General features: G+C 44.5%; 1 protein-coding gene and 1 pseudogene across 1 annotated transcript in view; both read right to left on the bottom strand.

Moving 5' to 3' along the window:
• Positions 1-16,348, bottom strand: part of LOC144826256 (uncharacterized) — a 257,403-nt gene that overhangs the window by 125,132 nt on the left and 115,923 nt on the right. Inside the window, exon 12 of the mRNA XM_078684620.1 lies at positions 10,696-10,832. Within this exon, the coding sequence (XP_078540746.1) occupies positions 10,696-10,832 (137 nt within the window). The remainder of the gene's footprint in view (positions 1-10,695; positions 10,833-16,348) is intronic.
• Positions 6,512-10,606, bottom strand: LOC144826397 (maternal embryonic leucine zipper kinase pseudogene; annotated as a pseudogene).

Genomic DNA, 16,348 nt, shown 5'->3' with positions numbered 1-16,348 from the left:
ACCCATGACCTCACATGAAGTCACTCTCGACAACACTGATACTACAACTAGAGACACCAACCGAACCGGGGACCATAACAATCAAACTTCCAGCTCGGGAGACATAACTGAAAGGGAGATGGCAACCCCAGAGAACGAGCCAGAAAGAACAGAGAGATCTTCCAATCTGGCAAATGAAGAGCAGGTCCAGGTCCAAAGGATACAGCTGATGCCGCCACCAGTCAGTGCGAATCTGCTGGAAGAGAATTCCTCAGCTTCTAGCGAGTCACTAAATGACTCGATACCTCTCCCGAATTTCATACCAGAGTATGATAGATCCCCACCCACAAATTCAATACGTGCATTACACAACATAAATAACACACACGACATCCCAAACAGAATCGGAAGCGACAACCCAACCAAGGATACAAAGGATAGAACTGTGAAAATGAGAACAGAACAACTACGGAGTAGAGCGAAATGCACAACCCGAAGTGGCAGGGCAATCCTCCCTAAGAAAACACCCCGAAACCAGAAAGAAATTAAGAAGCTCCAGAAAATAGTAGGCAACCTGGCACAAGGCTCGATGATAATTTCGCAGGCATTCGGAAAAATGTGGGAGTTGACGGCAAGCACGCACTCCAAGGTCTCCGATATCCAGAATCTAGTACACGCCGCACAAAAAAGGAATGACGAGATGGCCCTGTCCCTAAAAAATAGGCCCAATAGACCAGACAGGATAAACCCCTTGTCAAACGAAGAAACTCTGGCCTTACTCCGAACCTATGAACAACCGGCCCAGGGGAGTGAGGAGAGAATCAGAACAGTACCAATTGATTCCAATAGAATATCCAGAAAGAATGACAGGAAAGCAATTCACCTCAACCTACAACATATTCAGTTATCAGCAAATGAATCCGAAAATGGGAACATCCTTAACCCAGATAATCCCTTGAACTGCCTTCTACTCAATTGTCGTTCGGCATCCAAACATGCATCAGACATAGCAGCCCTCATCATCAATAACGAAATCGACCTGGCAATCCTTACGGAAACATGGCTAAAGGAATCATCCTCCCCCGCCATTGATCTCTTAGTACCACCTCATTATAACATTGTGAGATTAGATAGGCCAAGGAAAACAGGAGGAGGTATAGCATGTATTCATCGATCAGAGATAGAGGTCAACATGATTCAAGCCGACCCCATAGAATCTTGTGAATACCTCGGTCTGAATATAAGATCATCAAGTAATCAAAAATGCAACTTGCATGCATTTTACCATCCACCAGGAGATAACGCAAAGTTCACAGAGCAACTAATAGAGATCATAACAGCCAACTCCAATCCGGATGCCAACAACATATTCCTGGGTGACTTTAATCTACACTGGGACGACGGCAATGACAAACTGGTTAATTCGTTTAAAGAGTTCCTCGCCGAACTAAACCTCATACAAGCATGCACCCAACCTACCCACGCGCAAGGAGCGACCTTAGATTGGATCATCTCCAGAAACAAAGAGACATCGATCTGCGCCATAGATCCATGCGACTGGTCTGACCATCACGCCATAACATTTATGATTCCCACAGTGAAAAAGGGTAGAACCGTGCAACCCCCCAAGTCCAGAAAATTGATCCGAGATATAAAAGAGGCGAATATTGAGCTATTGGTCGAGAGCTGCGAGAGAGACTTAAAGCCACCTAACAACATGCAGGATGTAAATGAGCTGACTGAGCACTACATAACCTCAATAGGAAATATCGTCAATGACACCATGCCTCTAAAAATGAAAAAAGTTACAGACAAGCCAAAGAATCCGTGGTTTAGTGGGTCACTGAATGAGGACAGGCGCAAACTGAGAACAGCCGAAAGAAAATGGAGACAACACCCTTCCTCACCTGAGCTGAAAGCCCTCAGAAAAATCAGAAACGAATATAACAAAAAGGTAATCAATTCCAAAAAAGAATTTATAAGAGCAGAACTAGACAATGCCAAAAACAGACCACGAAAACTCTTCGAGATACTAAAACAGCAATCAGATAAACTAGCCAAATCAACCCCAGAAAACTCAAAAACTCCCTTAAGCTGTGAGGAATTCTCTACATTCTTCTCTGAGAAAACAAAATCTCTAGAGGTAGAGCTCTCAAACGCCGCGGTTATCCTCCCGACCCAAACTTTGCCGAGGAGCGAGGCCTGTGTGACAACAGAGAGTAATAAAACAAAGAATGAAGCAAACTGGGACACATTTGAATTATATGACCAGGTCAAGATCGCCAAAACACTGTCAGAAATCAGACCAAACAACCACTATCAAGACCCTTTACCTGCAAAATGTGTAAGAGAAATCAGCCACATTGTGGTTCCAATCTGGACCAAAATAATAAACGCTTCACTTACACAAGGGATCCTCCCAGATTGCCTAAAAACAGGACAAGTAGTGCCAATAATCAAAAAACCGACAGCGGACGCATCAGATCCGAATAACTATCGACCAGTAACCAACATCCCTTTACTGGCCAAACTAATTGAGAAATGCGTGCAGAGCCAATTGAAGCAACACATCACCAAGTTCTCCCTACTAGACGAATGCCAATCAGGGTTCAGAGCAGGGCACAGCACAGAAACAGCAATCCTGCATATTGTTGATGACGCGCTACAAGCCCTAGACCAAAATCAAGCATGCCTATTGATTCTCCTAGACCTGTCATCTGCTTTTGACACGGTAAACCACGAAACACTACTGTCCAGGCTACAGGACAGGATGGGTTTGGCCGGTAATGTGCTGAGATGGTTCAATTCGTTCCTAAGCAACAGAACCCAACGATTCCGGGTTAACCAAGCAATTTCAACCCCTTGTCCTAATGCAATTGGGGTCCCGCAAGGCTCAACACTATCCCCAGATCTATTCAACTTGTATGTCGAACCTCTCACAGACATTCTTCGGAAATCAACGATATCCTACCACATGTATGCTGACGACACGCAAATATACTTAAAGATCGCCTCCCTTGATGACATAGATCTAATGAATAAGACACTAAAGATGGCTATGCAATGGTTAACGACGAATCATCTGAAATTAAATGCCCAGAAAACAGAATTCGTGCTAATTGCACCTCCAAGGAGCCAGCCGGAAGTAAAGGAATGGACCAAATTGGTGACTGCGCTTAACTGCACACCAACCCTAGTCAACTCAGCTAAATCATTAGGAATCATATTAGATGAGAACCTCGACATGAAAGCCCACATTAATTCAATGGCGAAAAGTGCCAGCTTCCATCTGAGCTACTTAAGAAAATTAAAACCATTCATCTCAGAGGCAGACTTAAAATTGGCTATACAGTCCCTAGTCATATCCAGGATCGAATATGGTTGCTCTACATTAACTGGTCTACCTAAAACATCTACAGCACCGCTAAAAGCCTGTCTCAACGCTGCGGCAAGACTTATCACTGGATCGAGGAAATTTGATCATATATCTCCTCACCTGAAAGCACTAAACTGGCTACCTTATGAGGCCAGAATTCAAATGAAGACAGCATGTATTACTCACAAAGCGGTGCACTATAACACGCCAGGATACCTAAGCAAGAAAATAAAGCTATCGGGAGGAAACAGACCAACGAGAAGCGCCAAAGAGCTGCTGTTGAGGCCGGCCTTTTTTCGAAAGAAAAAGACCTATGATCGAGCATTCACTGGAGCTGCCCCCAGAGTTTGGAACTCACTCCCTCCAAGCATTAGGAAGATCCAAAATATTGCAACATTCAAACGGGAATTGAAAAGCCATATGATGAGTAAATACCTGGCATAGGGAAGCCGACGGATCGCTGATATGAACTACTACATCAGCTGAAGAGTGGTCCCTCTTCATGAATACTAATATTGGCAAGAGACTGACTCCACTCACAAGCCTCGGCTGTACCCTGATCGATACCACAGTCCTGTGTGAACAATTGCTGTTTTCATAGCCAAACTATATAACCTCTACCTCACCTTATCTATTGATATGGATCGTATTATAAGCTAGGCCTTTATCACCTTTTAATACTAATTGCACATATGTGTGGAACATACCTATTTAGGCACCCTTATAGCCACAGCTTCTTTCACCCTATATCTGTTGGTTTTTAGAATTGATATTTGACTGCCAATGTGTAACCTACATTGATGTTATGTGATGTAATGTGCTGAGGTGGTTCAATTCGTTTCTAAGCAACAGAACTCAACGATTCCGGGTTAATCAAGCAATCTCAATAGCTGTTTTTCATAGCCAAACTATATAACCTATACCTCACCTTATCTACTGATATGGATTGTGTTATAAGGACCTTTTATTACTAATTGCACATGTGTTTGGAATATATTTATTTAGGCATCCCTTATAGCCACAGCTTCTTCTACCTTATATCTGTTGGTTGTTAGAATTGATATCTGACTGTCAATGTGTAACCTACCTCGATGTAATGTGATGTAGTGTGCTGAGATGGTTCAATCCATTCCTAAGCAACAGAACTCAACGAGTCCGGGTTAACCAAGCAATCTCAACCCCTTGTCCTAATGCAATTGGGGTCTCGCAAGGCCCACCTTAGCTACTGATATGGATCGTGTTATGAACTAGGCCTTTCTCACCTTTATTACTAATTGCACATGTGTTTGGAATATATTTATTTAGGCACCCCTTATAGCCATAGCGTCTTTTACCTTATATCTGTTTGTTTTTAGAATTGATATTAGACTGTCAATGTGTAACCTACCTCGATGTTAAGCGCTCTGATACCCACGGGTCTTGTTCGCGCTATACAAAACTCTATAATAAATAAAAATAAATAAATAAAAATTTAAAAGCACTGCCGCGGGTTTCTGATTAGACACCAGCACTCATTCTATTACTACTTAAGCACTGGATTGCTGGACATTACTTGAGGGAAATCAGCATAATATTAGCATCCATACTTGTCGTACTGACCTGTACAGGCTGGAGAGTTGCATACTCGGTCTCTTTACGTGCCCTAGGACAGATCTAGCCCTCTTACCCCTCTTACTAGCCAGAAGATCCAGTAAAATGACCTGAAGGCGCCATCCCTCTCCGGGATATACCCATGGTAGTAATCGAGCCTTTTTCTCCAACCTCACTGCTCGCACACAACCCCACAACACTATACTTATAGTGCTGCATCTACAAAAGGCAGTGCACAGTCCTTGGGAGTAGAGTATACCCATGCACAAAATGACCTATTCTATGGGTCGAGTCTGTCACAGTTGAACTATTGGAGTTGTGTTTCTTAAGTTTCAGTACTACCCACAGACGTGTTGCACTCATATGTGTGTAGCTCTCCCAGCTCGGTGCTGGGAAGATGCTGTGAACAACTGGAGAATGATTCCAACCTGCCAGTCTATTCACAATAATTACTAACAGTTATTTGCTTGTAATGGCCATGGAGTACTGAGAAATGGGACTGTAACTGCTTGAACCCCTATAAAAATCATTAAAAGAAAACAGAGGGCTTCCAACTATTTCAACGGAATGTAATAGATAAATTGCACCAAGCCAGGCATGGCCTGAGGAAACCCTTCAAAGTGTGCTTTCATGAAGAGCAGCAATGATGCTTAAGTCAGGCAGAGGGCTCTAACTGTTTTCAGAAAGGAAGCCCAGGGGAAGTGTTGAAGTGAAGAATATTTTTCTAATAAGTGCTTCTGAAAGCACTCACCATTATCTACAAAGAAAACCTTGTCAATAAATATTCCTGAACTCTCTGAATGTATAGTCAAAATTGGAGGCAAAAACAAATAAAAATATGAGGGTGTTCCTGGCTTGTGTGTGTCAACGAGTAATCAGGGTGCGAGCCGGGGGTACACGCAGGTACACGGCATCCCCCCCACTCTTTTCACAGGGTGGACGCCGTCCCCCCTGCCAAGAAGCTGGGCCCCACAGAAATATGCTGTATGTGTCCCGGTGTAATTTTCATATACGGGACACGTTGAGCACGTGACCTCATGAGATCATTTGCATATTGTCAGTCCCCCCACTTTTTTAAAGGATTTGTGCCCTGCGAGTAATCTACATATTAAAAGTCATTCAGTGTTCAATTAGTAAAACAAAAAAAGGTAACTGCAGAAGACCAACGTTTTCTCATCTTCCTTCCTTCCCTATTTTCTGCCTTTTTTCTCCCTGGATTTGGACCAAAGTCTGATGTCCAAAAACTAAGGCAGGCGCACCACCTGCAATCACTAGCACAAATGATTCAGGGGAGAAGAACCTGTTTCATGCAAAAGAGATACTTCAGATCTCACTGGGGCTGTGATGAAGCTCGATAGCGTCAAAAGCGTTTTCTTTCTCAATGCAGCTTTGATGGCTCATAAAAGTTGCCTGTGAAGTGACCTGACGGTTACTCTTTCCACGGACATGATTGGAGTTGAGTACTTTGGAAGCAGTTGTATCTCTGTACATGTCACAGGAACCAAAGTTTAAACTTTGATGGTTAAGCGGCCATCTAAGTTGCAACTCCACAGGAAAAAATTGTCACTACGTAAACCACTGGTAATTCAAGAGATGTCCAACAGAACTTCTCCTCTTTTGGTCCACCTTTTCTGGAGTAGCAACACACTGCCAAGTGATAGCCTTTTCAGTATTTCATATTTTACACTCATTATTTTCTTGTAGAGCAACATGACATTGTCATTATAAAAGGTAGGGATCTGCTCATCAGTGCTTACATCCGGACTTCTATGCTCCACATATCGGCCTACATACACATGGTCCTGAATTACCTCATGTGCAGCATAGGCTGGATTGTAGCAGCATGTCATTAGCTGGCAGTTAAGCCCACCTGAAAGGCTTCATACATAGCCCGAAATCAGTTGGTTTTAGAGTACTATCTTCATCAAGAAGAAGAATTTCTGGTTTGAGATTCTTATGAATCAAAAGAAAAAAGAGGTACTGAGAGCGCACCTATGGTCCAGCATACATGCTCCCTGATAAATGTATAACCTATGCATACTTATTGTTTGCTTATATCCTTATGGGCATATCCCTCACAATGCATGTAAGCCTTTGTCATGTAGTTCCTAGGACCCCCAGGACCTGCACATTTTGGATGACCTAAACTGAGGGCTTGGTGTGCAGACAGACTCTGGACACCCCCACATGATGTCAGCCATTAAACCAGCTAGTTCTACTGTGCCACTACCACCCCCTGTATTCTACAGCGGTGTAGGTAGTTTCTGGCAACGACTGAACAAAACAACCCTGATTCCTCAGGTATAGTGGAAACAATACGGTATCTTTCGCTCAGTCACTCATGCTTACTTTGTCTCAGAATACACACAGAATGATGATTGGAACGGTTTCAATAATTCTTTAATGGTCAAGTGTGAGCCTAATATGAAACATATTTGCTGCGACAATCAAAAGACAGGATCAGACAAATGTGATCGCTAGCACCAATATCTTAAATAGCAGATACATTTCTACCACAGTGCTAATAAGATGAATAAAAGCAGATTATATAAAACAATAGCATTGGGGTACTCCTACAATGCGTAGCCTACCTAAATGTACCTAGCCTAGATATGTAGGAAAAGCATGTGTATGTGAGTGCTAAGATATATTCTAATGGAGCCAAGAAACCCCCGGGGAAGTGCTAACCCCTCACCTGATGGTTCTGAATGAAGGACCCCGTCACTGCGTCGAGGATGGCACTCCGCAAGGGATATCAGGTCTCTGACTGTTGAAGGATTAGCCTGCAGAGTCTCTGTCCAGCCTGGAAGGAATTCTCCCTCTCTCTGTAAGTGGGAGTGAGGGTCTTTTATACTAAAGTGGTCACTCCAGGGTTTTCTAGAATCGATATGTTTTGAAAATATTCGCTAATCCTCTGCCAATCCTTTTCTAAACAAACATGATCATGCACAGCTGGCTGTTCGCCATGGATGAAAAAAAGCGGTGACCCTTATACAGAATACATCTGTGGTGCCTGGAGACATGTTTAGGTGGGTCAGATACAGGGAGTAAGATAGGGTACTGAGAGCCTGGTTGTCGAAGAGAAAGAAGTAAGCTACTAGATAAAAGGTCACCTGTGTAAGACCGTTATGTCGTGTGGATGGGACAAAATATATGTAAATGGTATGTATATGATGGGAATATCCTAAAAGACATCAATCAATCAATCAATCATGCCATTTGTATAGCGCACTACTCACCTGGGAGGGTCTCAAGGCGGTTGGGGGGAGGGGTATGCTACTGCTCGAACAGCCAGGTCTTGAGTTGTTTCCTGAAGGCGAGATGGTCCTGGGTCAGCTGAAGGTGGATGGGGAGGGAGTTCCAAGTCTTGGCAGCCAGGTAAGAGAAGGATCTTCCTCCGGCGGTGGCTCTTCGGATGCGTGGTACGGCTGCGAGGGCGAGGCTGGTGGACCGTAGCTGGCGGGTGGGCGTGTAGAAGGTCAGGCGGTCGTTGAGGTACTTGGGGCCCAGGTCGTGGAGAGACTTGTGTGCGTGGGTGAGGAGCCGGAACGTGATCCTCTTGTCGACGGGGAGCCAGTGCAGGTTCCTCAGGTGGCTGGAGATGTGGCTGCGTCGGCGGACATCCAGGATGAGTCGGGCGGAGGCGTTCTGGATGCGCTGGAGTCTTTTTTGTAGCTTGGCTGTGGTTCCGGCGTAGAGGGCGTTTCCGTAGTCCAGTCGGCTGGTGACGAGTGCCTGGGTGACAGTCTTCCTGGTCTCGGTCGGGATCCAGCGGAAGATCTTGCGAAGCATACGCAGGGTGTTGAAGCACGATGAGGAGACGGCGTTGACTTGTCTGGTCATCGAGAGGGAGGGGTCCAGGATGAAGCCCAGGTTGCGTGCGTGCGTGGTCGGTTGACTTGGGTGCGGTGTCCAGGGCTGGGGGCCACCAGGAGTCGTCCCAGGCGGAGGGCGAAGATCCCAGGATGAGGACTTCCGTCTTGTCCGAGTTCAGTTTCAGGCGGCTGTCCTTCATCCACTCGGCGACGTCTTTCATCCCTTCGTGTAGGCAGGTTCTGGCGGTGTCGGGGTCTCTGGTGAGGGAGAGGATCAGCTGGGTGTCGTCGGAGTAAGAGATGATGTTGAGGTTCTGCTGGCGTGCGATGGCTGCGAGAGGTTTCATGTAGATGTTGAAGAGGGTGGGGCTGAGTGAAGATCCTTGCGGGACGCCGCAGATGACTTCGGTGGCCTCGGAGCGAAACGGGGGGAGGCGGACTCTTTGTGTTCTTCCGGCGAGGAACGAGATGATCCACTCCAGTGCCTTCTCTTGGATACCGATGTTGCTGAGGCGCTGGACTAGGGTGCGGTGGCAGACCGTGTCGAACGCAGCGTAGAGGTCCAGGAGGATGAGGGCCACTGTTTCCCCCTTGTCGAGCAGGGTCCGGATGTCGTCGGTGGCTGCGATGAGGGCGGTCTCGGTGCTGTGGTTGGCTCTGAAGCCAGACTGCGAGGGGTCGAGGGATCCGTTCGTCTCGAGGAAGGCGGTCAGCTGTCTGTTGACGATCTTCTCGATGACTTTAGCAGGAAAAGGGAGGAGCGAGATGGGGCGGAAGTTTTTGAGATCGGTGGGGTCCGCTGTAGGTTTCTTCAGGAGGGCGCTGATCTCGGCGTGCTTCCAGCTCTCCGGGAAGGTGGCGGTGTTGAAGGAGGCGTTGATGATGTTCCGGAGTTGGGGTGCGATGGTGGAGTCGGCCTTGTTGAAGACGTGGTGTGGGCAGGGGTCGGTCGGTGATCCGGAGTGGATGGTGTTCATCGTGTGGGCTGTGTCTTCGGTGGTCACCGTGGTCCAGGTGCGAAGGGTGGCGGTGGGGGGCATTGGTTCGATGGTTGGGTGCGTGGGTGGGGCGCCGAAGCTGTTGTGGATGTCGGCGATCATGCGGTGGAAGAACGAGGCGAGGGAGTCGCAGAGGTCTTGTGACGGAGTGATGTCGTGCCGGTGCTGGGGTTGGAGAACTCCTTGACGATAGGGAAGAGCTCTTTGCTGTCGTGGGCGTTGTTGTCCAGTCGTTCCTTCAGGGATTTCTTCTTGGTGGTGCGGATGAGCTGGTGGTGCTTGCGGATAGCGTGTTTGAGGGCGGTCATGTTGTCGGTGGTCCGGTCGAGGAGCCAGGCTTTCTCGAGGGTGCGGCAGGTCTTCTTGGAGTCCTTGAGGTCGTCGGTGAACCAGGATGCCTTCTTGCTTCTGGGTCTGCTGGGAGGGTTCTTTAGTGGCGCGAGGTCGTCGGCGCAGGCGGTCAGCCACTGTGTGAAGTTGCGGCACCATTGCTGCCATATTCTGGCAGAAAAATATCTGGGCTTCACCTTCTATTAGACTGTCTTTGCAAATTATTGAATCAAAGAACTCTCTGCCACAGCTGTACTCCAAAATCATGAAGATCTTCTTTGAAGTTTTGATTCCATGATACAATCAGCAAATGTGATGTTGGCTCAAGCTCTTCATTGCTTTAATCTCAGTTTTAACACAAGGTAAATCAGCCCAAATCCGAATTTGTCCATAATTATCACTGACACGAATTTCACCAGTAAAGGGATGACACGTAAGTTTAACCATTGCAAACTCATTCCAATAATTTTGTTCAAGTCATAACATTTGAGTAGTTTATCATAGTCATTGACAGCCATGTTAGTTACAATAAATAGGGAGTCTTCAAGAGATAACCCCACTCTGCCACTTGCAAGGAATGTAATTGCTTTCATCCTCTTGGTATTACCTTATCACTGATATCCTCAGTAGAGATTCCATGGAGATCAGAATATTGGATTCCAGGCACTGGTGTCTTCTTGACTGAGATGGTTATTTGTTCTGTGGAGTTTGAATCCCCAAATGCACCTGGGCTACTCAGATTGCCTAAAATTAACAAACACAGAAACAGAAAGCTAGAAAATATTCAGGGTTGATGCGATTGAATAAATAAGGGAATGTGTATAGTAGTAGGCAGTTTGTAAACAGTTAGCCCCAGTGGGAAAGGACGGACTCGGGACTAATTTTAAGTGATATTCTCTAAACTTGTGAAAAACTACAATGTGAAAATTAGGCCTCTCTGTGGGTGGCAGAATGAGGGCACTGTGTGTTTTTAAAATACCCCTCACACACTATGAATCCCATAGTGTCATTCTCCCATCATTGGGGTCTTCCCGTCCCTCTACGGGGCGGGGCGTGCTTCAACCTACGAGTGACGCGGGAGCACTTATATTTTTTGACAATAGGCTATGTGATGTGATAAGGATAGTGATATGTGTTAGGGAGTGTAGGGACCTGTTTACGTGAATAGTGGTGTAAAAAAGGGTATAAATTCCCTGGCTAGTTGAATAAATTAATGTTAATGGCTTCGCAAGCTGGGAACATTAAAAAGGGGTTAGTAAGTAGAATCACAAGTGTAGTCTACTTTGTCGACATGACATGTTTCATAGGCAGACCCCTCCTGCCTACTCATCAGGACCTCTGTTGATCCCTACAAAAATGCTCAATTCTAAACTAAATGTAAAATGCCTATGGTCCTAAAATTTAACAGCAAAAATCGGCTGCTAGGTTTTGCCTCTGGGCTTGAGTTGGCCTTTAGTGAGGCGTTATCATGAAAAGTTGTCATGAAAAATGACCTAGTATGGTCTATTTGAAGCGTGGTGATAGGACCTCATGAGCCTGCGTCTCAGGGTGATTAGTTGACTGGTTAGTGACCGCATGCCTAATCTGGCTTCATTCCATACCCTTCAGCAGCTCCGTGGATGACAGGGCATGGAATGAAGCCAGATTAGGCAGAAGGGCCAACTCAAGCCCAGAGGCAAAACCTAGCAGCCGATTTTTGCTGTTAAGTTTTAGGACCATAGGCATTTTACATTTAGTTTAGAATTAAGCATTTTTGTAGGGATCAACAGAGGTCATGATGAGTAGGCAGGAGGGGTCTGCCTATGAAACATGTCATGTCGACAAAGTAGACTACACTTGTGATTCTACTTACTAACCCCTTTTTAATGTTCCCAGCTTGCGAAGCCATTAAAATTAATTTTTTCGACTAGCCAGGGAATTTTTACCCTTTTTTACACCACTATTCACGTAAACAGGTCCCTACACTCCCTAACACATATCACTATCCTTATCACATCATATAGCCTATTGTCAAAAAATATAAGTGCTCCCGCGTCACTCGTAGGTTGAAGCACGCCCCGCCCCGTAGAGGGACGGGAAGACCCCAATGATGGGAGAATGACACTATGGGATTCATAGTGTGTGAGGGGTATTTTAAAAACACACAGTGCCCTCATTCTGCCACCCGCAGAGAGGCCTAATTTTCACATTGTAGTTTTTCACAAGTTTAGAGAATATCACTTAAAATTAGTCACCACTCACATTGATAGAATCCTATTGTTTACAAGTCTAGTTCAGGAGGGTGATTCTATCATCTCCTCTACACTTCCCCAATTGATTTTTTGGATCAGTTTATCATGCCAAAAAAATTGAGTTAGTCATTTTTTATCTTACAATGATCAACACTGAATTTTAGGTAGTAAACACTACTTTATCAAAGTTGCACATTGAACAAAAACAATTGTCATTTGGAGCACTTCTGATAGTGAGCGGCAGCAGAAGCTTTTCAAATTTGGGTTCACAGTGTGGATATCCATCTTTTGGTCATACCTTCTTATATTTCCACAGAATATTTTTTGTTCATGCAAAGGAATTGTCAAATTGTAATGTATTACTGCCTCCCTCCTGGAAGAGCTACTGAAATATCAAGAATAAATTGTTGAATGACCATCTCTAATGTCCTGCCCCAATATAAAAACCCATAAAACAATTAGTTCTCATCACAATCATCTAAACTCTAGGGCGTCAAAAGGTTTGACATATTGCCAATGATTTATTAAGGTAGCGCATAGCATAAGTGAATAACTCTCTTTATCATTGCTTTGCCATGACAGAAGACCACAGAATATCTTGCTCACTTATACCTGTTGAGATTGCTGGTCTTGAGACAGTAGTGACAAATTATTTATCCTGTGAGGAAGACTGGAATAACTAAATGTTTTGTATGATCATGTATGCAAAATAGCCCTTAATATATTCATAGCTCCTTTCCATCCCAAGAGAATACAATCATCTCACAAAGTTATCTCTCCTGTTCCACCAGTTTCCCTCCCATTTTGGAACAGTTTTCCCCATGTAAGCTGGAAGACGTGCTGGGAGCAATGGAGAAAATTAAATCAGGCTCACCTGTGGACCCCATACCACCACGTTTTCTTCCAAATATTGCACCAGTACTTGTGGATCATCTTACCAAGCTGGTTAATCGTTTATTATCACAGGCAGTGGTTCCTAAGATATGGAAGGTTACTAGAGTGAGGCCTATCTTGAAAAAAAACACCGCTGATCCTAATCTCCCAAGAAATTATCACCCTATTTCGTTCCTACCATACTTTGGGAAGATGCTGGAGTCATTGGTCAATAAGCAGCTCGTTGCTCACCTGGAAAGTAATGGTCTTTTGGATCCATCCCAGTCAGGTTTTAGGGCTACACACAGCACTGACACTGCACGGGTTGAAGTCACTGATAACATCAGACTAGCATTGGACAGAGGCTTATCATATATTCTCGTCCTACTAGACCTATCCGCTGCCTTCGACACCATCTCCCACAGTATTTTAGATCTAAGACTCTGGGAGATTGGTGTCCTAGGGAATGCCCTTAAATGGTTGAGGAGCTGCCTAACTAATCAAGTTATAGCTATACAGATCGATGACATTGTCTCTAAAAACAGGCCGGTAAAGATGGGAGTGCCACAAGGCTCTATTTTAAGCCAGACGCTCTTTAATCTTTACGTAATTCCACTGGCCAAGGTGATCAGATCTTACGGCTTTGATGTAGTGTCATATGCTGATGATACTCAGATCTTGATGACCTTAGGCCCAGATCCAGCAGATACCAAGTTACGTTTCCAAAACGGCATGATCCATATTGACAAGTGGATGAATCTAAATCATCTACAATTAAATGGAGGAAAATCCGAAATAGTCCTTTTTGGCAAAGCTCATAAACACTGGTCAAATGACTGGTGGCCTCAATTTCTAGGACTTTGCCCAATGCCAAAACAATCAGTTTGAAATTTGGGTATCCAAATAGACAACCAATTGTCTATGAAAGACCAGGGCATCCACCTAATTGGCTCCTGTTTTTGGCATTATGCGAAATCTACAAAAAGTTTACAAATGGCTCCCGTTGGAAGCCAGGAAGCCACTAGTCCAAGGCCTAATCATCAACCGTATGGATTACGGCAATGTTTTGCTGTCCTTAATAAACAAAGACCTTCTTACACGACTTCAGAATCTGCAGAATACTGCCGCTAGACTGGTGTTGAATCTGCCTCCAAGAGACCCTTCAGACCCCTGCTTGAGACTCCTTCACTGGCTTCCTGCCAGGAAACGGTTGCATTTTAAAATTCTCTATCTAACTCACAAGAATCTACACGGCAAGGGCCCCAGATACTGGAAAAAGAAACTCACCTGGTATCTCCCTCGCAGGACTCTAAGATCTAGCAGTACATTTCTTTTAACACCTATAAAAATCCGGGCCACGAGAATGGGAGGGAGATCTTTCTCTTTTCTTGCACCTGTACTATGGAATAAATTACCCTTACATTTGCGCGTTATCTTAGATCATCATAGTTTTCGAAAGTAATTAAAAACGTGGTTATTTTACTCCTAACCAGCTCCTGTCGAACCATATTTTCGAGCCTCTGCAAAGCGCCATGAGACTTTCGGATGATATGTTGCGCTAAATAAATACTCCTGATTTGATTTGATTAGATATAAATGTGAGGTATTTTGATGTCCTGCTAATTGTTTATGTTTGAGTTTCTGGGGTACTGTGTAGTATGATCTGGTACATGGAGCGTCTAAGTGCATCAGTGCCCATCAGGCTTCTCGACAATGGAGAGGAAAGTCTATTGAAACCATGTGACTAATGAGGGTACAACCTGACCGAGCATCCTTGAATACATTTTAAACTTTAGTCTTGTGAGATGGAGCATCGTGAGAGAAGCTGTGGTTGGACAACAAACTCCCTATACACAGGTAAAGGCCATAGGACAGTGTTCCTGTATTGGTAAGCTAACCTTGTATTTTGCTTTGGGGATGGCTTGTCTGGGTACATGTGGTAGCTTGAGTTTGTAAGCACTACTGAAACAATGATGGGACTGCTGAGCATCCTAAAATATGGGAATGCTGGCTATTGAACCCCTTTCCTGGGCATAGCCACCTTAAATCAAACATTTTTAATAGGTCTGAAAGCAGACATATCAGTCACTGGAGCATACAAAGTAAAATGTACCCCCAAGTAATTGTCTACCGTACTTCACAAGGAAAATACAAGGATTATCAAACTGAACCTCACATTCTCTACCTCAGGCAAGTTCGACCCATTTACAACCGACTAAATCTTTGAAATCATCACAAGAGCCATGATGACTATGTTTTCTGAAGCAACATTTTTGATAAATAAATGAGAAAATTGTAAAAAAGTTTATATTGTAATATGATTTATATTGTACGTTCACTGCACCTGTTTGGCACCAATGTCCTGTCAACTAATTTTTGGGTGTGCATTAGCCTTGTCTGAAAGGGTTAGTTGGGAGAGAGTAAATTTGCAGTGCGGCTTCTGTAGTAAGCAATTGTGTGTTGTCCATGGGAGCTAGAGGGGTTCTCTAGTCGTGCCACTAAGCATTTGCGATTATATAGTCAGTGAGCCAGTGATGCAGAAGAAGCGAGGTTCTAGTTTGATCTTGTTGTCACCCTGCCTAGAGTGAGTGTTCACAGTGTGGTGTATGTGGAAAGCAATGAGTGTTGTGCCTCAGGTTGAGACAAGCGCCCTTTTCATTCAGCTGTAGACTTACACAACAGTGATGTAGATGAGCTTGAGATAGGTAGAATTATTCTTGTGTGTACTTTCCACCTCCAGCAAAGCTCTAAATTGGTGCATTAAGTGTCAGCCTATTGGAAGAATGTATCGCAAGGTCTTCCTGATTGGGTTAGGAGTGGGCGGCAGCTGAGAACAGCCAAGTCTTCACGGTTCTTCTTTATATTATACTATGGTTCTGACACTTAAAGCTCACATTGTCAAAAGAGTTCTTATAAACTACTGAAACTTCAGTACACTACTGAAAACATGGCTTTTTAATAGCTAAGTCATCCACGGGGTAGTCATGTGTGAACCTTTAGCGCCGGGACAAACCCGCAAGAGTAGCTGCACACTTTACAAGTACGGGTCATTCAGTCATTCATTCATTCATTGCTAGATAGCACAGTCTATTATATCTCTCTAATGTGTACCCAGAGTAACCAGGATTTTTGGTTGTAGATTTTGATGGGATCACA

This window comes from Lissotriton helveticus, chromosome 3_2 (assembly GCF_964261635.1).
Source record: "Lissotriton helveticus chromosome 3_2, aLisHel1.1, whole genome shotgun sequence".
NCBI classification, from domain to species: Eukaryota; Metazoa; Chordata; class Amphibia; order Caudata; family Salamandridae; genus Lissotriton; species Lissotriton helveticus.
Note: the sequence above shows the minus strand (reverse complement) of the source record. Positions and strands in the feature narration are given on the sequence as shown.